Here is a 25313-nt window from a genome sequence, read left to right as displayed (position 1 = left end):
CGCAACATCCGGCGGACATTCATCAGTAATTTCAAATAACTCATTTCAATCTACCAACTTTGATAGTTAATGTTTTTCGCAATTACGTTGTGATCAATAATTGAATAGTTTCCAATTTTTGTTGATCTTTTTCTGAAGTGAAACTACCACGTTTGCTGAACATACACAAACTCCCCTGTTTCATACTGGGCAGAAACAGTAATTTTGTAATTATGAGGCAAAGCTTTCTGGTTCCTATTTGTTGTTAATCATTAACACAACACGTCATCTCACAGCCTTGTGACATTTACACTTCCACAGGTTTGGAATGTGTTTCTCTCTTCCCCGGCTCCACAGTGGGTGAGAGAGGGACAAGCAGCAGGATTTTACCCGAACTCTCCATTCACCCGCTGCCATACAGTACAAAAAAAAGAAGTCAAGACACAAATTACAAATTAAACATAGTGCAAACCATGGCTCTGTTCACGCACGGACCTGCCTCACTCTCCCCCGAATCTACCCTAGCCCCGCCCACCCCTACCCCCTGCTGACGCTTAGTCATCTCCGAAGAAGTCAATAAATGGCTGCCACCTTCGGGCGAACCTCTCAAGGCGAACGTGACTTTCTCTAGGCCAAGAAAGCTCGCCATGTCCGATAGCCATACCTCAGCCCTCGGTGGTTTTTGGTCCCTCCATGCTAACAGTATTCGTCGCCGGGCGACCAGGGAAGCAAAGGCCAGAACGTCGGCCTCCCTCTCTTCCTGGACTCCCGGGTCCTCCGAAACCCCAAAGATTGCCACCTCCGGGCTCATTACCATCCCAGTTTTCAATACCCGGGACATGACATCTGCGAATCCCTGCCAGTACCCCCCCCCCCCCCCCCCCCCCCCCGAGTTTCGGGCACGACCAGGACATGTGTACATGGTTAACCGGCCCTCCGGCACATCTAGCACACTTGTCCTCCAGCCCGAAGAGTTTGCTCATCCGGGCCACCGTCATGTGGGCCCGGTGCACAACCTTAAACTGGATCAGGCTGAGCCTGGCGCATGTTGCGGTCATGTTTACTCTGCTCAGGGCTTCTGCCCAGACACCGTCCTCCATCTCCCCACCCCGAGCTCCTCTTCCCACTTAAGCTTCAGGTCCTTGATCTGCATATCCTCAGCTCTCATTAGTTCCTTGTAGACGTCTGAGACTCTACCCTCTCCCACCTCTCCCCTAGAAACTACCCTGTCCTGCCTCCCCTTCGGCGGGAGGTGTGGGTAGGACGGCACCAGTCTGCTTACAAAATCCCTCAACTACAAGTATCTAAAGTCGTTCCCTCTCGCCAGCCCAAACTTCTCCCCCAGCGCCCTCATGCTTGGAAAGCTCCCTTCCAGGAACAGATCCCCCATCCTCACAATCCCCACCCTCCTCCACAGTCGATACCCCTCGTCCATTCCTCGGGGCAAATCGGTGGTTGCTGCACATTGGGGTCCACACCGATGCTCTTATCTCCCCTACATGCCTCCTCCACTGGCCCCAGATCCGAAGAACCGCCACCACTATTGGGCTGGTGGAGTACCGTGCCGGCGGAAGCTGCAGAGGCGCCGTGACCCGGGCTGCTAAGCTAGTGCTCCTGCATGAAGCAGCCTCCATCCACTCCCAAACCGACCCCACACCCACCATCCATTTCCCTATCATCGCTATGTTGGTCGCCCAGTAATAGTTGCTGAAGTTCGGCAATGCCAGCCCCCCTTCTCCTCTGTTCCTTTCAAGCATCGCCCTCTTCACCCGTGGGACTTCCCTGCCCATACAAATCCCAGAATAATTTTATTCAGCCTCTTAAAGAAGGACTGTGGGATAAAGATGGGGAGACATTAAAAAACAAACAAGAACCGCTGGAGAATCGTCATCTTAACAGTCTGCACCCTCCCCGCCAATGACAGCGGGAGTGCATCCCACCTCCGGACCTCTTTCCTCACTCGTTCGACCAGTCGGGACAGGTTGAGCTTATGCAACCTGCCCCAGTCCCGTGCCATCAGAATCCCCAAATATCGGAAGCTCTCCCCCACTAGCTTGAACGGCAACCCCTTCAGCCTACTCTCCTGCCCCCTCACCTGAATTACAAACAACTCGCTTTTAGCCATGTTCAGTTTGTATTCGAAGAACCGGCTAAATTCCCTCAGGGTTGCCATAATACCGTCCATCCCCACCATTGGGTCTGATACATATAACAGCAGATCATCCGCATATAACGAGACTCGATGTTCCACTCCCCCCCGGACCAGCCCTTTCTAGCCCCTAGAAGTTCTCAGTGCAATTGCCAGCGGCTCTATGGCCAGCACAAACAGTAGTGGGGAGAGAGGGTAGCCCTGTCTTGTCCCACGGTGCAGTCTAAAGTAGTCCGATGTTGTCCTGTTCACCTCCGGCGCCTGATACAATAGCCTAACCCAGTCGATGAACCCCGCCCCGAACCCTAACCATCCTAGTACCTTCCAGAGATAATCCCACTCGACCCGGTCAAAAGCCTTTTCAGCATCCATGGCTACCACTATCTCTACCTCCCTACTCTCCGGGGGCATCATAATCATGTTGAGCAGCTTTCTTATGTTGGCCACCAGCTGCCTCCCCTTTACAAACCCGGTTTGGTCCTCCACAGTTACATCCGGTACACAGTCCTGAACTCTGGTCACCAAAAATTTGGCCAGTAGCTTGGTGTCTACGTTTATCAAAGAGATCGGCCTGTATGACCCACAGGCCTCCGTGTCCTTATCCCGTTTCAGAATGAGCGAGATGGTGGCCTGCGACATCGCCAGGGGTAAACTCCTTCTGTCTGTTGCCTTGTTAAAGACCCTGACCAGCACCAGCCCCACTATCCTGGCAAATTTTTTGTAAAACCCTACCGGATACCCGCCCGGCCCCGGGGCTTTACCCAACTGCATGACCTTCTGGCCCCCCAATACCTCTTCGATCCAGACCAGGGCCCCCAGTCCATCCACCAACGTCTCCCCACTCTTGGGAAGGTCAGTCCATCCAGGAATCGCCTCATCCCCCCAGTCCCCCAGGTGGTTCCGAAGTGTACAGCTTCCTACAAAAGTCCTTAAAGACCTTGTTCAGCCCTGCTGGAACACCCACTAGATTACCTTCCCCATCCACTACCCTCCCTATTTCCCTAGCCGCTTCCCTCTTCCTCAGTTGCTGTGCAAGCATTCTACTGGGCTTCTCCCCATACTCATAAATCGCACCTTTTACCTTTCTAAGCTGCTCTACAGCCTTGCTTGTAGTCAGCACCCCAAATTCGGCCTGCAGCCTCTGTCGTTTCCTGAGTAACTCTGGCCTCAGGGATTCCGTGTAACTCCTGTCCGTCCGTAGAATTTCCTTAATGAGTCGGTCCGTCTCTGCCCTATCAGTCCTGTCCCTGTACGCTCGGGTTGAAACCAGCTCCCCTCTCACCACTGCCTTCAGTGCCTCCCAGAGCACCGCTGCCGAGACTTCTCCAGTATTGTTCACCTGCAGGTAATTCTGCATGCATTTCCTCAGCTTCGCACACACCGCCTCGTCCGCAAATAGTCCAACTTCCAGCCTCCATGGTGGGCGCTGAAAGCCGTCCTTACAAAACTGCTGGTCTACCCAGTGCGGAGCATGGTCCGATCTGGCAATTGCCGAATATTCTGCCCCACCATTCCGGCCAGCAGGTCCCTACTCACAACAATGTAGTCAATTCGGGAGTACACCTTGTGGACGAGAACTCCCTCGCCGTCGGCCGGCTAAATCTCCACGTATCTGCTCACCCCATTTCCTTTGAGCTTCTTCTGTTGTATTCAGCTCCTGTGACCTCAATGGACTGAATAATTTCAGTGAGAAGTTTTCTTGTCATCACGCTGGAGATTTGCACCGAGATCGGGGAGATATTTCTGTCTGAGTGAGCAATAAAATCTGGCCCAATACCACACAGATCTGCGCTTGCGTCAACATATCTCTCACTTGCAGCCAATTTCTTCCTCCCTTTGTATTTGTTCCCGACCTGATGCACTTGTGACTTTTTCAGCTCTGATGTGAAACAACAAAGTCACTGAACTGATTCTGGCAGAGCTCTTTTCACACACCACCTCATCTGCAAATAGTCCAACTTCCAGCCTCCATGGTGGGTGCCGAAAGCTGTCCTTACAAAACTGCTGGTCTACCCAGTGCGGAGCATGGTCCGATCTGGCAATTGCCGAATATTCTGCCCCCACCATTCCGGCCAGCAGGTCCCTACTCACAACAAAGTAGTCAATTCAGGAGTACACCTTGTGGACGTGGGAGTAGTACGAGAACTCCCTCGCCGTCGGCCGGCTAAATCTCCACGTATCTGCTCCCCCCATTTCCTTTGAGCTTCTTTAGGTATATTCAGCTACTGTGACCTCCAATGGACTGAATACTTTCAGTTAGAAGTTTTCTTGTCATCACGCTGGAGATTTGCACCGAGATCGGGGAGATATTTCTGTCTGTGAGAGCAATAAATTCTGGCCCGATACCACCCAGATTTGAGCTTGCATCAGGATCTCTCTCACTTGCAGCCAATCACTGACCGTTTCTTCCTGCCTCTGTATTTGTTCCTGACCTGATGCACTTGTGACTTTTTCAGCTCTGATGTGAAACAACAAATGTCACTGAACTGATTCTGGCACAGCTCTTTTCTGTGAAACTGCGATTCAGCTTCATTGAACATTCTGCTGGACAACAATAATTCATCATTCCCTGACCGGGAATCGAACCCGGGCCGCGGCGGTGAGAGCACCAAATCCTAACCACTAAACCACCAGGGAAACAAACGAGGAAGGTTTTAACCCGGGTTGACAGTATATCACTCACCTTTTATTTTGGTTTCCGAGTTTTCATTAGAAGTATACAAAATTACATGTTTAAAATGAACACAAGTGACACCTTCAGCCAATAACAACATCGATTGTTGTTCGCTGTAACATGAAATCGACAGTGAGGTGAAATAGTCCCAAAAGCTGCTCATGTGTAACTTCCAATTTCCTAAACCCACCAACTTGATCACTGTGGCTGCTGTGAAACTTACAACGCAACATCCGGCGGACATTCATCAGTAATTTCAAATAACTCATTTCAATCTACCAACTTTGATAGTTAATGTTTTTCGCAATTACGTTGTGATCAATAATTGAATAGTTTCCAATTTTTGTTGATCTTTTTCTGAAGTGAAACTACCACGTTTGCTGAACATACACAAACTCCCCTGTTTCATACTGGGCAGAAACAGTAATTTTGTAATTATGAGGCAAAGCTTTCTGGTTCCTATTTGTTGTTAATCATTAACACAACACGTCATCTCACAGCCTTGTGACATTTACACTTCCACAGGTTTGGAATGTGTTTCTCTCTTCCCCGGCTCCACAGTGGGTGAGAGAGGGACAAGCAGCAGGATTTTACCCGAACTCTCCATTCACCCGCTGCCATACAGTACAAAAAAAAGAAGTCAAGACACAAATTACAAATTAAACATAGTGCAAACCATGGCTCTGTTCACGCACGGACCTGCCTCACTCTCCCCCGAATCTACCCTAGCCCCGCCCACCCCTACCCCCTGCTGACGCTTAGTCATCTCCGAAGAAGTCAATAAATGGCTGCCACCTTCGGGCGAACCTCTCAAGGCGAACGTGACTTTCTCTAGGCCAAGAAAGCTCGCCATGTCCGATAGCCATACCTCAGCCCTCGGTGGTTTTTGGTCCCTCCATGCTAACAGTATTCGTCGCCGGGCGACCAGGGAAGCAAAGGCCAGAACGTCGGCCTCCCTCTCTTCCTGGACTCCCGGGTCCTCCGAAACCCCAAAGATTGCCACCTCCGGGCTCATTACCATCCCAGTTTTCAATACCCGGGACATGACATCTGCGAATCCCTGCCAGTACCCCCCCCCCCCCCCCCCCCCCCCCCCCGAGTTTCGGGCACGACCAGGACATGTGTACATGGTTAACCGGCCCTCCGGCACATCTAGCACACTTGTCCTCCAGCCCGAAGAGTTTGCTCATCCGGGCCACCGTCATGTGGGCCCGGTGCACAACCTTAAACTGGATCAGGCTGAGCCTGGCGCATGTTGCGGTCATGTTTACTCTGCTCAGGGCTTCTGCCCAGACACCGTCCTCCATCTCCCCACCCCGAGCTCCTCTTCCCACTTAAGCTTCAGGTCCTTGATCTGCATATCCTCAGCTCTCATTAGTTCCTTGTAGACGTCTGAGACTCTACCCTCTCCCACCTCTCCCCTAGAAACTACCCTGTCCTGCCTCCCCTTCGGCGGGAGGTGTGGGTAGGACGGCACCAGTCTGCTTACAAAATCCCTCAACTACAAGTATCTAAAGTCGTTCCCTCTCGCCAGCCCAAACTTCTCCCCCAGCGCCCTCATGCTTGGAAAGCTCCCTTCCAGGAACAGATCCCCCATCCTCACAATCCCCACCCTCCTCCACAGTCGATACCCCTCGTCCATTCCTCGGGGCAAATCGGTGGTTGCTGCACATTGGGGTCCACACCGATGCTCTTATCTCCCCTACATGCCTCCTCCACTGGCCCCAGATCTGAAGAACCGCCACCACTATCGGGCTGGTGGAGTACCGTGCCGGCGGAAGCTGCAGAGGCGCCGTGACCCGGGCTGCTAAGCTAGTGCTCCTGCATGAAGCAGCCTCCATCCACTCCCAAACCGACCCCACACCCACCATCCATTTCCCTATCATCGCTATGTTGGTCGCCCAGTAATAGTTGCTGAAGTTCGGCAATGCCAGCCCCCCTTCTCCTCTGTTCCTTTCAAGCATCGCCCTCTTCACCCGTGGGACTTCCCTGCCCATACAAATCCCAGAATAATTTTATTCAGCCTCTTAAAGAAGGACTGTGGGATAAAGATGGGGAGACATTAAAAAACAAACAAGAACCGCTGGAGAATCGTCATCTTAACAGTCTGCACCCTCCCCGCCAATGACAGCGGGAGTGCATCCCACCTCCGGACCTCTTTCCTCACTCGTTCGACCAGTCGGGACAGGTTGAGCTTATGCAACCTGCCCCAGTCCCGTGCCATCAGAATCCCCAAATATCGGAAGCTCTCCCCCACTAGCTTGAACGGCAACCCCTTCAGCCTACTCTCCTGCCCCCTCACCTGAATTACAAACAACTCGCTTTTAGCCATGTTCAGTTTGTATTCGAAGAACCGGCTAAATTCCCTCAGGGTTGCCATAATACCGTCCATCCCCACCATTGGGTCTGATACATATAACAGCAGATCATCCGCATATAACGAGACTCGATGTTCCACTCCCCCCCGGACCAGCCCTTTCTAGCCCCTAGAAGTTCTCAGTGCAATTGCCAGCGGCTCTATGGCCAGCACAAACAGTAGTGGGGAGAGAGGGTAGCCCTGTCTTGTCCCACGGTGCAGTCTAAAGTAGTCCGATGTTGTCCTGTTCACCTCCGGCGCCTGATACAATAGCCTAACCCAGTCGATGAACCCCGCCCCGAACCCTAACCATCCTAGTACCTTCCAGAGATAATCCCACTCGACCCGGTCAAAAGCCTTTTCAGCATCCATGGCTACCACTATCTCTACCTCCCTACTCTCCGGGGGCATCATAATCATGTTGAGCAGCTTTCTTATGTTGGCCACCAGCTGCCTCCCCTTTACAAACCCGGTTTGGTCCTCCACAGTTACATCCGGTACACAGTCCTGAACTCTGGTCACCAAAAATTTGGCCAGTAGCTTGGTGTCTACGTTTATCAAAGAGATCGGCCTGTATGACCCACAGGCCTCCGTGTCCTTATCCCGTTTCAGAATGAGCGAGATGGTGGCCTGCGACATCGCCAGGGGTAAACTCCTTCTGTCTGTTGCCTTGTTAAAGACCCTGACCAGCACCAGCCCCACTATCCTGGCAAATTTTTTGTAAAACCCTACCGGATACCCGCCCGGCCCCGGGGCTTTACCCAACTGCATGACCTTCTGGCCCCCCAATACCTCTTCGATCCAGACCAGGGCCCCCAGTCCATCCACCAACGTCTCCCCACTCTTGGGAAGGTCAGTCCATCCAGGAATCGCCTCATCCCCCCAGTCCCCCAGGTGGTTCCGAAGTGTACAGCTTCCTACAAAAGTCCTTAAAGACCTTGTTCAGCCCTGCTGGAACACCCACTAGATTACCTTCCCCATCCACTACCCTCCCTATTTCCCTAGCCGCTTCCCTCTTCCTCAGTTGCTGTGCAAGCATTCTACTGGGCTTCTCCCCATACTCATAAATCGCACCTTTTACCTTTCTAAGCTGCTCTACAGCCTTGCTTGTAGTCAGCACCCCAAATTCGGCCTGCAGACTCTGTCGTTTCCTGAGTAACTCTGGCCTCAGGGATTCCGTGTAACTCCTGTCCGTCCGTAGAATTTCCTTAATGAGTCGGTCCGTCTCTGCCCTATCAGTCCTGTCCCTGTACGCTCGGGTTGAAACCAGCTCCCCTCTCACCACTGCCTTCAGTGCCTCCCAGAGCACCGCTGCCGAGACTTCTCCAGTATTGTTCACCTGCAGGTAATTCTGCATGCATTTCCTCAGCTTCGCACACACCGCCTCGTCCGCAAATAGTCCAACTTCCAGCCTCCATGGTGGGCGCTGAAAGCCGTCCTTACAAAACTGCTGGTCTACCCAGTGCGGAGCATGGTCCGATCTGGCAATTGCCGAATATTCTGCCCCACCATTCCGGCCAGCAGGTCCCTACTCACAACAATGTAGTCAATTCGGGAGTACACCTTGTGGACGAGAACTCCCTCGCCGTCGGCCGGCTAAATCTCCACGTATCTGCTCACCCCATTTCCTTTGAGCTTCTTCTGTTGTATTCAGCTCCTGTGACCTCAATGGACTGAATAATTTCAGTGAGAAGTTTTCTTGTCATCACGCTGGAGATTTGCACCGAGATCGGGGAGATATTTCTGTCTGAGTGAGCAATAAAATCTGGCCCAATACCACACAGATCTGCGCTTGCGTCAACATATCTCTCACTTGCAGCCAATTTCTTCCTCCCTTTGTATTTGTTCCCGACCTGATGCACTTGTGACTTTTTCAGCTCTGATGTGAAACAACAAAGTCACTGAACTGATTCTGGCAGAGCTCTTTTCACACACCACCTCATCTGCAAATAGTCCAACTTCCAGCCTCCATGGTGGGTGCCGAAAGCTGTCCTTACAAAACTGCTGGTCTACCCAGTGCGGAGCATGGTCCGATCTGGCAATTGCCGAATATTCTGCCCCCACCATTCCGGCCAGCAGGTCCCTACTCACAACAAAGTAGTCAATTCAGGAGTACACCTTGTGGACGTGGGAGTAGTACGAGAACTCCCTCGCCGTCGGCCGGCTAAATCTCCACGTATCTGCTCCCCCCATTTCCTTTGAGCTTCTTTAGGTATATTCAGCTACTGTGACCTCCAATGGACTGAATACTTTCAGTTAGAAGTTTTCTTGTCATCACGCTGGAGATTTGCACCGAGATCGGGGAGATATTTCTGTCTGTGAGAGCAATAAATTCTGGCCCGATACCACCCAGATTTGAGCTTGCATCAGGATCTCTCTCACTTGCAGCCAATCACTGACCGTTTCTTCCTGCCTCTGTATTTGTTCCTGACCTGATGCACTTGTGACTTTTTCAGCTCTGATGTGAAACAACAAATGTCACTGAACTGATTCTGGCACAGCTCTTTTCTGTGAAACTGCGATTCAGCTTCATTGAACATTCTGCTGGACAACAATAATTCATCATTCCCTGACCGGGAATCGAACCCGGGCCGCGGCGGTGAGAGCACCAAATCCTAACCACTAAACCACCAGGGAAACAAACGAGGAAGGTTTTAACCCGGGTTGACAGTATATCACTCACCTTTTATTTTGGTTTCCGAGTTTTCATTAGAAGTATACAAAATTACATGTTTAAAATGAACACAAGTGACACCTTCAGCCAATAACAACATCGATTGTTGTTCGCTGTAACATGAAATCGACAGTGAGGTGAAATAGTCCCAAAAGCTGCTCATGTGTAACTTCCAATTTCCTAAACCCACCAACTTGATCACTGTGGCTGCTGTGAAACTTACAACGCAACATCCGGCGGACATTCATCAGTAATTTCAAATAACTCATTTCAATCTACCAACTTTGATAGTTAATCTTTTTCGCAATTACGTTGTGATCAATAATTGAATAGTTTCCAATTTTTGTTGATCTTTTTCTGAAGTGAAACTACCACGTTTGCTGAACATACACAAACTCCCCTGTTTCATACTGGGCAGAAACAGTAATTTTGTAATTATGAGGCAAAGCTTTCTGGTTCCTATTTGTTGTTAATCATTAACACAACACGTCATCTCACAGCCTTGTGACATTTACACTTCCACAGGTTTGGAATGTGTTTCTCTCTTCCCCGGCTCCACAGTGGGTGAGAGAGGGACAAGCAGCAGGATTTTACCCGAACTCTCCATTCACCCGCTGCCATACAGTACAAAAAAAAGAAGTCAAGACACAAATTACAAATTAAACATAGTGCAAACCATGGCTCTGTTCACGCACGGACCTGCCTCACTCTCCCCCGAATCTACCCTAGCCCCGCCCACCCCTACCCCCTGCTGACGCTTAGTCATCTCCGAAGAAGTCAATAAATGGCTGCCACCTTCGGGCGAACCTCTCAAGGCGAACGTGACTTTCTCTAGGCCAAGAAAGCTCGCCATGTCCGATAGCCATACCTCAGCCCTCGGTGGTTTTTGGTCCCTCCATGCTAACAGTATTCGTCGCCGGGCGACCAGGGAAGCAAAGGCCAGAACGTCGGCCTCCCTCTCTTCCTGGACTCCCGGGTCCTCCGAAACCCCAAAGATTGCCACCTCCGGGCTCATTACCATCCCAGTTTTCAATACCCGGGACATGACATCTGCGAATCCCTGCCAGTACCCCCCCCCCCCCCCCCCCCCGAGTTTCGGGCACGACCAGGACATGTGTACATGGTTAACCGGCCCTCCGGCACATCTAGCACACTTGTCCTCCAGCCCGAAGAGTTTGCTCATCCGGGCCACCGTCATGTGGGCCCGGTGCACAACCTTAAACTGGATCAGGCTGAGCCTGGCGCATGTTGCGGTCATGTTTACTCTGCTCAGGGCTTCTGCCCAGACACCGTCCTCCATCTCCCCACCCCGAGCTCCTCTTCCCACTTAAGCTTCAGGTCCTTGATCTGCATATCCTCAGCTCTCATTAGTTCCTTGTAGACGTCTGAGACTCTACCCTCTCCCACCTCTCCCCTAGAAACTACCCTGTCCTGCCTCCCCTTCGGCGGGAGGTGTGGGTAGGACGGCACCAGTCTGCTTACAAAATCCCTCAACTACAAGTATCTAAAGTCGTTCCCTCTCGCCAGCCCAAACTTCTCCCCCAGCGCCCTCATGCTTAGAAAGCTCCCTTCCAGGAACAGATCCCCCATCCTCACAATCCCCACCCTCCACAGTCGATACCTCTCGTCCATTCCTCGGGGCAAATCGGTGGTTGCTGCACATTGGGGTCCACACCGATGCTCTTATCTCCCCTACATGCCTCCTCCACTGGCCCCAGATCCGAAGAACCGCCACCACTATCGGGCTGGTGGAGTACCGTGCCGGCGGAAGCTGCAGAGGCGCCGTGACCCGGGCTGCTAAGCTAGTGCTCCTGCATGAAGCAGCCTCCATCCACTCCCAAACCGACCCCACACCCGCCATCCATTTCCCTATCATCGCTATGTTGGTCGCCCAGTAATAGTTGCTGAAGTTCGGCAATGCCAGCCCCCTTTCTCCTCTGTTCCTTTCAAGCATCACCCTCTTCACCCACGGGACTTCCCTGCCCATACAAATCCCAGAATAATTTTATTCAGCCTCTTAAAGAAGGACTGTGGGATAAAGATGGGGAGACATTAAACAACAAACAAGAACCGCTGGAGAATTGTCATCTTAACAGTCTGCACCCTCCCCGCCAATGACAGCGGGAGTGCATCCCACCTCCGGACCTCTTCCCTCACTCGTTCGACCAGTCGGGACAGGTTGAGCTTATGCAACCTGCCCCAGTCCCGTGCCATCAGAATCCCCAAATATCAGAAACTCTCCCCCACTAGCTTGAACGGCAACCCCTTCAGCCTACTCTCCTGCCCCCTCACCTGAATTACAAACAACTCGCTTTTAGCCATGTTCAGTTTGTATTCGAAGAACCGGCTAAATTCCCTCAGGGTTGCCATAATACCGTCCATCCCCACCATTGGGTCTGATACATATAACAGCAGATCATCCGCATATAACGAGACTCTATGTTCCACTCCCCCCCCCCCCTCCCCCCCGGACCAGCCCTTTCTAGCCCCTAGAAGTTCTCAGTGCAATTGCCAGCGGCTCTATGGCCAGCACAAACAGTAGTGGGGAGAGAGGTAGCCCTGTCTTGTCCCACGGTGCAGTCTAAAGTAGTCCGATGTTATCCTGTTTGCCTCCGGGGCCTGATACAATAGCCTAACACAGTCGATGAACCCCACCCCAAACCGTTCTAGTACCTCCCACAGATAATCCCACTCGACCCGGTCAAAAGCCTTTTCAGCATCCATGGCTACCACTATCTCTACCTCCCTACTCTCCGGGGGCATCATAATCATGTTGAGCAGCCTTCTTATGTTGGCCACCAGCTTCCTCCCCTTTACAAACCCGGTTTGGTCCTCCACAATTACATCCGGTACACAGTCCTGAACTCTGGTCGCCAAAAATTTGGCCAGTAGCTTGGTGTCTACGTTTATCAAAGAGATCGGCCTGTATGACCCACAGGCCTCCGTGTCCTTATCCCGTTTCAGAATGAGCGAGATGGTGGCCTGCGACATCGCCAGGGGGTAAACTCCCTCTGTCTGTTGCCTTGTTAAAGACCCTGACCAGCACCAGCCCCACTATCCCGGCAAATTTTTTGTAAAACCCTACCGGATACCCGCCCAGCCCCGGGGCTTTACCTGACTGCATGACCTTCTGGCCCCCAATACCTCTTCAATCCTGACCAGGGCCCCCAGTCCGTCCACCAACGTCTCCCCACTCTTGGGAAGGTCAGTCCATCCAGGAATCGCCTCATCCCCCCAGTCCCCCAGGTGGTTCCGAAGTGTACAGCTTCCTACAAAAGTCCTTAAAGACCTTGTTCATCCCTGCTGGAATACCCACTAGATTACCTTCCCCATCCACTACCCTCCCTATTTCTCTAGCCGCTTCCCTCTTCCTCAGTTGCTGTGCAAGCATTCTACTGGCCTTCTCCCCATGTTCATAAATTGCACCTTTTACCTTTCTAAGCTGCTCTACAGCCTTGCTTGTAGTCAGCACCCCAAATTCGGCCTGCAGCCTCTGTCGTTTCCTGAGTAACTCTGGCCTCAGGGATTCCGTGTAACTCCTGTCCGTCCGTAGAATTTCCTTAATGAGTCGGTCCGTCTCTGCCCTATCAGTCCTGTCCCTGTACGCTCGGGTTGAAACCAGCTCCCCTCTCACCACTGCCTTCAGTGCCTCCCAGAGCACCGCTGCCGAGACTTCTCCAGTATTGTTCACCTGCAGGTAATTCTGCATGCATTTCCTCAGCTTCGCACATACCGCCTTGTCCGCAAATAGTCCAACTTCCAGCCTCCATGGTGGGCGCTGAAAGCCGTCCTTACAAAACTGCTGGTCTACCCAGTGCGGAGCATGGTCCGATCTGGCAATTGCCGAATATTCTGCCCCACCATTCCGGCCAGCAGGTCCCTACTCACAACAATGTAGTCAATTCGGGAGTACACCTTGTGGACGTGGGAGTAGTACGAGAACTCCCTCGCCGTCGGCCGGCTAAATCTCCACGTATCTGCTCACCCCATTTCCTTGAAGCTTCTTTAGCTGTATTCAGCTCCTGTGACCTCAATGGACTGAATAATTTCAGTTAGAAGTTTTCTTGTCATCACGTTGGAGATTTGCACCGAGATCGAGGAGATATTTCTGTCTGAGTGAGCAATAAAATCTGGCCCAATACCACACAGATCTGCGCTTGCGTCAACATATCTCTCACTTGCAGCAAATTTCTTCCTCCCTTTGTATTTGTTCCCGACCTGATGCACTTGTGACTTTTTCAGCTCTGATGTGAAACAACAAATGTCACTGAACTGATTCTGGCAGAGCTGTTTTCTGTAAAACTGCGATTCAGCTTCATTGAACATTCTGCTGGACAACAATGATACATTATTCCCTGACCGGGAATCGAACCCGGGCCACGGCGGTGAAAGCGCCGAATCCTAACCACTAGACCACCAGGGAAACTGACAAACCGTGTTTTAACCCGGGTTGACAGTATATCATTCGCCTTTCATTTTGATTTCCGAGTTTTAATTAGAAATATACAAAATTACATGTTTGAAATGAACACCAGTGACATCTTCAGCCAATCACAACACCGATTGTTGTTCGCTGTAACATGAAATCGACAGTGAGGTGAAATAGTCCCAAAAGGTGCTCATGTGTAACTTCCAATTTCCAAAACCCAATGTATCAATGTGGCTGCTGTGAAACTTATCCGGCGGACATTCATTCGTAATTCCAAATAACTCATTTCAATTTTTGAAAACATTGATAGTTAATCCTTTTCGCAATTAAGTTTTGATCAAAATTCGAATAGTTTCCAATTTTTGTTGATCTTTTTCTGAAGTGAAACTATCACGTTTGCTGAACAGACACAAACTCCCCTGTTTCAGACAGGGCACGAACATTAAAACCTACTCATCTGTAATTATGAGGCAAAGTTTCCTTGCTTCGATTTGTTGTTAAACATTAACACAACACGTCATCTCACAGCCTTGTGACATTTACACTTTTGGAATGTGTTTCTCTCTTCCCCGGCTCCACAGTGGGTGAGAGAGGGACAAGCAGCAGGATTTTACCCTAATTCTCCATTCACCCGCTGCCAGCAGAACGCGGGGACTTCAATCAGCGGCTAACTGCCCATCCCGGGGGCACTCCAACCAGGAGCAAAGCTCCCAATACACCGAGCACAGGCTCAGAAACATGCAGGTAGATTATACCCCGCTCACTTAACCTCCACAGTGAGTGGAACCTCCTTTGAGCTTCTTTCGGTGTATTGAGCTCCTGTGACCTCAATGGACTGAATAGTCTTGTCATCACGTTGGAGATTTGCTCCCAGATCGGGTAGATATTTGTGCCTGTGTGAACAATTAAATCTGGCCCAATACCACGCAGATTTTCACTTGCATCAACATCTCTCGCACTTTGCAGCCAACCACTGTCCGTTTCGTCCTGCCTCTGGATTTGTTCTCGATGACTTGAGACTTTTTCAGCTCTGATGTGAAACGACAAATGTCACTGAACTGATTCTGGCAGAGCTGTTTTCTGTGAAACTGCGATTCAGCTTCGTTGAACGGTTTGGTGGACAACAATAAAGCATCATTCCCTGACCGGGAATCGAACCCGGGCCGCGGCGGTGAGAGGGCCGAATCCTAACCACTAGACCACCAGGAAAACTGACAAGGAAAGCTTGAACCCGGGTTAACAGTACATCACTCACCTTTCATTTTGATTTCCGTGTTTTGATTAGAAGTATACAAAATTACATGTTTGGAATGAACACAAGTGACATTTTCAGCCAATCGCAACACCGATTGTTGTTCGCTGTAACATGAAATCGACAGTGAGGAGAAATAGTCCCAAAAGCTGTTCAATTGCCCTTAGGGTCCAAAAAGGTTAGGTGGGGTTACTGGGTTAAGGGAATAGGGTGAAGGTGTGGACTTAAGTAGGGTGCTCTTTCCAAGGGCCGGTGCAGACTCGATGGGCCGAATAGCCTCCTTCTGCACTGTAAATTCTATGATTCTATGTGCAACTTCCAATTTCCAAAGCCCATCTGATGCACGATCAATGACCACTAAAGCGAGGTTGTAGTCCAACTGAAGGCTAATAAGCTAGATGTTTCCCTCAGCAGCTCAGGTACAGAATGAAGGCTGCTGGGGCGACACGGGTTCTTGTACACCGCCTAGCAGGGCGGAGCATCCTAACCAATAGGAAGCATACAGTTTCCACCAATGGTGCTTTAGCCTATTAGGTACCGTAATATCTATAATACCACATTCACCCCTTGTTAAAAAAGAGTCCAGCGGGGGTAGTGGCCTGAAACTACAAACTATGGCAACGTGGTATAATTAGTTATGAAGGTATCGTAATACCTCCGTACAGTGTTTAGTAACTATTTACAATTCTGATAGCTATGTACATTTGATGGTTTATATTTACAGGTTACAATTAAAATGAAGCAATCAGTCGATCAGGGGCCTTGGTCGTCCTCTGTGATCGTCGGAGCTTCGGTGGTGACTCCGGTGGAGGCTCGGGCGTCTGTGACTCCGGGAACGTGGCTTCGATCTCCATGGCAGCTTCGGCACCCCTAGACGGAGCTGGTGGGGAAAACAGTTGTCCTGGGAAGTGAGTGCCTGCGGGGGGGGCATCGGTGGGTAGGGGGGCTTAGACGGGGTGGGGGGAAGGACCGATCCTCCTGTAAGGTGCTGCGGTGGAGTGGAGGGTGGGACAGGTGGCTGGGATGTGCATGGGGTTCCGGCAGGCGCCAGGTCCCGTAGGGAGACCATATCTTGTTGGCCATCGGGGTACGCCACGTAGGCGTACTGGGAGTTAGCAAGGAGCAGATGGACCCTCTCGACCAACGGGTCCGACTTGTGCGCCCGCACGTGTTTTCGGATCAGGTTGGGTCCGGGTGCTGCCAGCCAGGTCGGGAGCGAGGTCCCAAAGGAGGAGTTCCTAGGGAAGACCAGGAGACGTTCGTAGGGTGTCTGATTGGTGGTCGTACAAAGCAGTGACCGGATGGAGTGGAGGGCATCCGGGAGGACTTCTTACCAGTGGGAGACTGGGAGGTTCCTGGACTATAGGGCTTCCAGGACGGTCTTCCAGACCATTCCGTTCTCCCTCTCTACCTGTCTGTTACCCCGGGGGTTGTAACTGGTCGTCCTGCTCGAGGCGATGCCCTTGCTGAGCAGGAATTGATGCAGTTCGTCGCTCATAAAGGAGGACCCCCTATCACTGTGTATGTAAGCGGGGAACCCGAACAGTGCCAAGATGCTATGGAGGGCCTTGATGACGGTGGTTGTGGTCATGTCGGGGCAGGGGATGGCGAATGGGAACCGGGAGTACTCGTCAATCACATTCAGGAAGTACGTGTTGCAGTCGGTTTGGCGGAGGGGGCCTTTGAAGTCCATGCTGAGGCGTTCAAAGGGACGGGAAGCCTTTATCAGGTGCGCTTTCTCTGGTCGGTAGAAGTGCGGTTTGCACTCCGTGCAGATTTGGCAGTCCCTAGTGGCTGTCCTGACCTCCTCGATGGAGTCGGGCAGGTTGCGGGTCTTGACAAAATGGAAAAAGCGAGTGACCCCCCAGGTGGCAGAGGTCCTCGTGGAGGGCTCGGAGGTGGTCCACTTGTGCGGTGGCACATGTGCCGTGGGACAGGGCGTCAGGAAGCTCGTTTAGCTTCCCAGGAAGATACAAGATCTCGTAGTTGTAGGTGGAGAGTTTGATCCTCCACCGCAAGATCTTATCGTTTTTTATCTTGCCCCGCTGTGCATTATCAAACATAGTACGAAGTCTTACAACACCAGGTTAAAGTCCAACAGGTTTGTTTCGATGTCACTAGCTTTCGGAGCGCTGCTCCTTCCTCAGGTGAATGAAGAGATCTGTTCCAGAAACACATATATAGACAAATTCAAAGATGCCAAACAATGCTAGGAATGCGAGCATTAGCAGGTGATTAAATATTTACAGATCCAGAGATGGGGTAACCCCAGGTTAAAGAGGTGTGAATTGTCTCAAGCCAGGACAGTTGGTAGGATTTCGCAGGCCAGATGGTGGGGGATGAATGTAATGTGACATGAATCCCAGGTCCCGGTTGAGGCCGCACTCATGTGTGCGGAACTTGGCTATAAGTTTCTGCTCGGCGATTCTGCGTTGTCGCGGGTCCTGAAGGCCGCCTTGGAGAACGCTTACCCAGAGATCAGAGGCTGAATGCCCTTGACTGCTGAAGTGTTCCCCGACTGGAAGGGAACATTCCTGCCTGGTGATTGTTGCGTGATGTCCGTTCATTCGTTGTCGCAACGTCTGCATGGTCTCGCCAATGTACCACGCTTCGGGACATCCTTTCCTGCAGCGTATGAGGTAGACAACGTTGGCCGAGTCGCACGAGTATGTACCGCGTACCTGGTGGGTGGTGTTCTCACGTGTAATAGTGGTATCCATGTCGATGATCTGGGATATGGCACTCGACTCATCGATCGACAGTTCCAACGCGCCACAGTGAAAAACCGGACCGACCTCCTCAGAAGACAAACATGGGACACAACCGACAGAATACCCTTCGTCGTCCAGTACTTCCCCGGAGCGGAGAAACAACGTCATCTTCTTCACAGCCTTCAAAACGTCATTGATGACGATGAACATCTTGCCAAGGTAATCCCCACACCCCCACTACTTGCCTTCAAACAACCGCGCAACCTCAAACGAACCATTGTTTGCAGCAAACTACCCAGTCTTCAGAACAGTGACCACGACACCACACAACCCTGTCATGGTAATCTCTGCAAGACGTGCCAGATCATCGACATGGATACCACTATTACACGTGAGAACACCACCCACCAGGTACGCGGTACATACTCGTGCGACTCGGCCAACGTTGTCTACCTCATACGCTGCAGGAAAGGATGTCCCGAAGCGTGGTACATTGGCGAGACCATGCAGACGCTGCGACAACGAATGAACGGACATCGCGCAACAATCACCAGGCAGGAATGTTCCCTTCCAGTCGGGGAACACTTCAGCAGTCAAGGGCATTCAGCCTCTGATCTCCGGGTAAGCGTTCTCCAAGGCGGCCTTCAGGACCCGCGACAACGCAGAATCGCCGAGCAGAAACTTATAGCCAAGTTCCGCACACATGAGTGCGGCCTCAACCGGGACCTGGGATTCATGTCACATTACATTCATCCCCCACCATCTGGCCTGCGAAATCCTACCAACTGTCCTGGCTTGAGACAATTCACACCTCTTTTACCTGGGGTTACCCCATCTCTGGATCTGTAAATATTTAATCACCTGCTAATGCTCGCATTCCTAGCATTGTTTGGCATCTTTGAATTTGTCTATATATGTGTTTCTGGAACAGATCTCTTCATTCACCTGAGGAAGGAGCAGCGCTCCGAAAGCTAGTGACATCGAAACAAACCTGTTGGATCCTGGTGTTGTAAGACTTCGTACTCTGCTCACCCCAGTCCAACGCCGGCATCTCCACATCATTATCAAACATGAAAGCAACCGACCGTTGGTCCGTGAGGAGAGTGAATCTCTTGCCAGCCAGGTAATGCCTCCAATGTCGCACAGCTTCTATTATGGCCTGGGCCACCTTTTCGACTGAGGAGTGGCAGATTTCAGAAGCATAGAGCGTACGAGAGAAGAAGGGCACGGGTCTGCCCGCTTGGTTGAGGGTGGCCGCCGAGCTACATCAGACGCGTCGCTCTCGACCTGGAAGGGGAGAAACTTGTCGATGGCGTGCATCGTGGCCTTTGCAATGTCTGCTTTGATGCAGCTGAAGGCCTGGCGGGCCTCTATCGACTGCGTAAAAGCTGTGGATTGGATCATGGGACGGGCCCAGTCCGCGTAGTTGGGGACCCACTGGGCGTAGTAGCTAAAAAAACCAAGGTAACGTTTCAGGGCCTTGGAGCAGTGAGGGAGGGGGAGCTGGTGGTAGGTGAACTTGAGATCCACCATGGAGAAGACCTTGTAATGCGCGATCCTGTTTACCAGGTTGGATATGCGGGGGAGAGGGTACGCGTCCAGCTGCGTAAACCTGTTGATGGTCTGACTGTAGTCGATGACCATCCTATGCTTCTCCCGGTCTTTACCACCACTACTTGAGCTCTCCAGGGGCTGTTACTGGATTCAATGACCCCTTCCCTCAGTAGCCTTTGGACCTCTGACCTAATAAAGACCCGGTTCAGGGCACTGTAGCGTCTGCTCCTGGTGGCGACGGGTTTGCAATCCGGGGTGAGATTCGCAAACAGGGAAGGCGGGCCGACCTTAAGGGTTGCAAGGTCGCAGACAGTAAGGGGGGGTATAGGGCCGCTGAATTTGAAGGTCAGACTTTGAAGGTTACACTGGAAGTCTAAACCCAGTAATGTAGCCGCGCAGAGGTGGGGAAGGACGTAGAGACGGAAATTTTTGAACTCCCTTCCCTGGACTGTGAGGTTTGCTACACAAAACCCCTTTATCTCCACTGACTGTGAATCGGAAACCAGGGAGATTTTTTGATTAACGGGGTGAATGAGGAGAGAACAGCACCTTACCGTGTCAGGGTGTATGAAGCTCTCCGTGCCCCCAGAGTCGATTAGGCAGGACGTCTCGTGCCCGTTGATGAATACGGTCGTCGTAGCAGTTGAGAATGTTCGAGGCCGAGACTGATCCAGAGTCACCGAGGCTAATCGCAGCAGTTGAGAGTTCTCTTCGAGCAGTGAGTGGTCAGCCGAGCTGGGGTCCTGGGGGTTCATTCAAGATGGCGGCTCACATTGGTCGCACATGGCTGGGGGTGCGCAAAATGGCAGTGCCCATCCCTCCAACGTGGCGTCCGCAGAACAAGATGGCGGAGCCTGGGGTCCGCACGTGGCCCTGGAATATGAAGATGGCGGCGACCGCTGGCCGCATGGGGCCCGTGGAGAAATTTGTGGTTGCGGTCCGCATTCACCGCCGGAGACCACGGCAACCGCACGGGCCTGACATAACCCCACAAAATGGCCCTTTTTGCCGCATCCCTTGTAGGTGGATGCGCGGGCTGGGCAGCGCTGGCGGGGGTGCTTGGCCTGCCCGCAAAAGTAGCAGCGGGGCCCCTCGGGGTTGCCAGGCTGCCTTGCAGCGCAGGACTGTGGGGGAATGGGGGTAGTCTCGGGGTCGGCCGCGGAGGGGTTCCACGCTGCCCATGGGGCTGACGCGTGGTCGGGAATGTAAGCGCGGGCATTCCTGGAGGCCACGTCCAGCGAGCCTGCAAGGGCCCATGCCTCGCTGAGACCCAGGGTGTCCTTTTCTAACAGACGCTGGCGGATTTGTGAAGATAGCATACCTGCCACGAAAGCGTCCCGGACCAAGAGTTCTGTGTGTTCGCTCGCCAAAACCAGTGGGCAGCTGCAGCTTCTTCCCAACACCAGGAGTGCACGGTAGAATTCCTCCAGCGATTCCCCAGGTGTTTGTCGCCTTGTTGCAAGCAGGTGCCAGCATTAGACCTGGTTCACTGGGCAAACATAATGTCCTTTTAGCAGTTCTATTGCTGCATCAAAGTCTTCTGCTTCCTCGATGAGGGTGTAAATCTCCGAGCTCACCCTTGAGTGCAGGACGTGCAGTTTCTGCTCTCCCGTTCATGCGTTTTTGGCCCTCCCGAGATACCCTTTAAAGCACGCCAGCCAGTGCTTAAAGATTGCCGCTGAGTTCGCCGCATGGGGGCTAAGTCGCAGACACTCCGGCTTGATTCGGAGCTCCTTCCTTTCTTCTTAAAAAAACGAGCTTATTAAATAGATGCATGATCAATGACCACTAAAGCGAGGTTGTAGTCCAACTGAAGGCTTTAATAAGCTAGATGTTTCCCCCAGCAGCTCAAGTACAGAATGAAGGCTGCTGGGGCGGCACAAGTTCGTATACCCCGCCTAGCAGGGCGGAGCTTTCATACATTCTAACCAATAGAAAGCATACAGTTTCCACCAATGGTGCTTTAGCCTATCGGGTACCGTAATACCTATAATACCACACCCTCAACCTTGTCTCTGCGGTTCCTGTGAAACTTTACAACACATCATCCGGTGGACATTCATTCGTAAATTCAAATCATTCATTTCAATTTTTGAAAACATTGATCGTTAATCTTTTTCGCAATTAAGTTTTGTTCAAAATTTGAATAGGTTCCAAATTTTGTTGATCTTTTTCTGAAGTGAAACTATCACGTTTGCAGAACATACACAAACTCCCCTGTTTCATACTGGGCAGAAACAATAAAACTTACTCATCTGTAATTGTGAGGCAAAGCTTCATGGTTCCGATTAGTTGTTGAACATTAACACAATACACCATCTCACAGCCATGTGACATTTACACTTCCACAAGTTTTGAATGAGATTATTTCTTCCCCGGCTCCACAGTGGGTGAGAGAGGGACAAGCAGCAGGATTTAACCCAACTCTCCATTCACCCGCTGCCAGCAGAACGCGGGGACTGCAGCTTCAATCAGCGGGTTACTGCCCATCCCGGGGACACTCCAACCAGGAGCAAACCTCCCAATACATCGAGCACAGGTTCAGAAACATGCAGGAAGATTATACCCCGCTCACTTAACCTCCGAGCAGCATTTACACAATGTCTCAGTAAGTGGCATTTGAGCTTCTTTAGGTGTATTCACATCCCGTGACCTCAATGGACTGAATACATTCAGTGAGAAGTTTTCATAGAATTTACAGTGCAGAAGGAGGCTATTCGGCCCATCGAGTCTGCACCGGCTCTTGGAAAGAGCACCCTACCCAAGGTCCACATTTCCAACATATCCCCATAACCCAGTAACCCCACCCAACACTAAGGGCAATTTTGGACACTAAGGGCAATTTATCATGGCTATCCACAATGCTACCGTGCATTGTGGATAGCATTTCTTGTCATCACATTGGAGATTTGCACCCAGATCTGGGAGATATTTGTGTCTGTGTGAGCAATCAAATCTGGCACAATACCACCCAGATTTGCGATTGCGTCAACCTCTCTCTCTCTTGCAGCCAATCACTGTCCGTTTCTTCCTGCCTCTGGATTAGTTCTCGATCTGCTGCACTGATGACATTTTCAACATAGAACATTACAGCGCAGTACAGGCCCTTCGACCCTCAATGTTGCGCCGACCTGTGAAACCACTCTAAAGCCAATCTACACTATTCCCTTATCGTCCATATGCCTATCCAATGACCATTTGAATGCCCTTAGTGTTGGCGAGTCCACTACTGTTGCAGGCAGGGCATTCCATGCCCTTACGACTCTCTGAGTAAAGAACCTACCTCTGACATCTGTCTTATATCTATCTCCCCTCAATTTAAAGCTATGTCCCCTTGTGCTAGACATCACCATCCAAGGAAAAAGGCTCTCACTGTCCACCCTATCCAATCCTCTGATCATCTTGTATGCCTCAATTAAGTCACCTCTTAACCTTCTTCTCTCTAACAAAAATAGCCTCAGGTCCCTCAGCCTTTCCTCATAAGATCTTCCCTCCATACCAGGCAACATTCTGGTAAATCTCCTCTGCACCCTTTCCAATGCTTTCACATCGTTCCTATAATGCGGCGACCAAAATTGCACGCAATACTCCAAATGCGGCCGCCCCAAAGTTTTGTACAGCTGCAACATGACCTCATGGCTCCATCCCTCGATCCCTCGACTAATAAAAGCTAACTTACCGTATGCTTTCTTAACAACCCTCTCAACCTGGGTGGCAACTTTCAGGGATCTATGTACATGGACACCGAGATCTCTCTGCTCATCCACACTGCCAAGAATCTTACCATTAACCCAGTACTCTGTCTTCCTGTTATTCCTTCCAAAATGAATCACCTCACACTTTTCTGCATTAAACTCCATTTCCCAGCACTGCAGCTTATCTATGTCCCTCTGTAACTTGTAACAACCTTCCGCACTGTCCACAACTTCACCGACTTTAGTGTCATCTGTAAACTTACTCACCCATCCTTCTACGCCCTCCTCCAGGTCATTTATAAAAATGACAAACAGCAGTGGCCCCAAAACAGATCCTTGTGGTACACAACTAATAACTGGACCCCGGGCTGAACATTTCCCATCAACCACCACCCTTTGTCTTCTTCCAGCTAGCCAATTTCTGATCCAAACTGCTAAATCACCCTGAATCCCATGCCTCCGTATTTTCTGATGTAGCCTACCGTGGGGAACCTTATCAAATGCTTTACTGAAATCCATATACACCACATCAACTGCTTTACCCTCATCCACCTGTTTGGTCACCTTTTCAAAGAACTCAATAAGGGTTGTGAGGCACAACCTACCCTTCACAAAACGTGTTGACTATCTCTAATCAAATTATTCCTTTAAAGATGATTATACATCCTATCTCTTATAAACCTTTCCAAGATTTTGCCCACAACAGAAATAAGGCTCACTGGGCTATAGTTACCGAGGTTGTCTCTACTCCCCTTCTTGAACAAGGGGACAACATTTGCTATCCTCCAGTCTTCTGGCACTATTCCTGTAGACAAAGATGACTTAATGATCAAAGCCAAAGGCTCAGCAGTGTCCTCCCTAGCTTCCCAGGGAATCCGAGGATAAATCCCATTCGGCCCAGGGGACTTATCTATTTTCACTCTTTCCAGAATTGCTAACACCTCCTCCTTATGAACCTCAAGCCCTTCTAGTCTAGTAGCCTGAATCTCAGTATTCTCCACGACAACATTGTCTTTTTCCTGTGTAAATACTGACGAAAAATATTCATTTAGCACCTCTCCTATCTCCTCGGACTCCAAGAACAACTTCCCACTACTGTCCTTGACTGGCCCTACTCTTACCCTAGTCATTCGTTTAGTCCTGACATATCTATAGAAAGCTTTAGGGTTATCCTTGATCCTACCTGCCAAAGACTTCTCATGTCCCCTCCTGGCTCTTCTTAGTTCTCTCTTTAGGTCCTTCCTAGCTAACGTGTAACTCTCGAGCGCCCTAAATGAACGTTCATGTCTCATCTTTACATAAGCCTCCTTCTTCCTCTTGACAAGTGTTTTGACTGCTTTAGTAAACCACGGTTCCCTTGCTCGACCACTCCCTCCCTGCCTGACAGGTACATACGTATCAAGGACATGCAGTAGCTGTTCCTTGAACAAGTTCCACATTTCCATTGCGCACTCCGGCCAACCAACTGCACATCTTTGTACTGTGGGAGGAAACCAGAGCACCTGGAGGAAACCCACACAGACACGAGTAGAACATACAAACTCCGCTCAGACAATGACCAAGGCCTGCATTCAACCCAGGTCCCTGGGGCTGTGAGACAGCAGAGCTAACCACTGTGCCACCATGCTGCCCCTCGACTCTTCTCAGCAGCTTGAAAATGGTGCAGGATTCAAATTAAACTATAGGTTGTAAAGGGAACTGGCCAGATTCTGAAAAAGAAAATAAATTTGAAGAATGATGAAAAGCTTGTTCCAAGAGTAAGAATGGGAACAATGAATGAAATGGCCTCTTTCTGTGCTCTCCGAATTTCGTTTACATTTAAAGCAAGTGGTAAATAGCT

At 50.9% G+C, this 25313-nt stretch overlaps 1 protein-coding gene and 4 non-coding genes across 5 annotated transcripts in view; 1 reads left to right on the top strand and 4 right to left on the bottom strand.

Moving 5' to 3' along the window:
• Positions 1-25313, top strand: part of LOC140422266 (uncharacterized) — a 125540-nt gene that overhangs the window by 82349 nt on the left and 17878 nt on the right. Inside the window, exon 3 of the mRNA XM_072507313.1 lies at positions 21209-21221. Within this exon, the coding sequence (XP_072363414.1) occupies positions 21209-21221 (13 nt within the window). The remainder of the gene's footprint in view (positions 1-21208; positions 21222-25313) is intronic.
• Positions 4694-4765, bottom strand: trnae-cuc (transfer RNA glutamic acid (anticodon CUC)). The gene has a single exon. It is a non-coding gene; the product is annotated as a tRNA-Glu (tRNA).
• trnae-cuc (transfer RNA glutamic acid (anticodon CUC)) lies at positions 9724-9795 on the bottom strand. The gene has a single exon. It is a non-coding gene; the product is annotated as a tRNA-Glu (tRNA).
• On the bottom strand, positions 14184-14255 carry trnae-uuc (transfer RNA glutamic acid (anticodon UUC)). The gene has a single exon. It is a non-coding gene; the product is annotated as a tRNA-Glu (tRNA).
• Positions 15399-15470, bottom strand: trnae-cuc (transfer RNA glutamic acid (anticodon CUC)). Its single transcript has one exon. It is a non-coding gene; the product is annotated as a tRNA-Glu (tRNA).

This window comes from Scyliorhinus torazame, chromosome 5, assembly GCF_047496885.1.
Source record: "Scyliorhinus torazame isolate Kashiwa2021f chromosome 5, sScyTor2.1, whole genome shotgun sequence".
In the NCBI taxonomy this organism is placed as follows: domain Eukaryota; kingdom Metazoa; phylum Chordata; class Chondrichthyes; order Carcharhiniformes; family Scyliorhinidae; genus Scyliorhinus; species Scyliorhinus torazame.
This window is presented reverse-complemented; position numbering and strand designations above follow the sequence as displayed.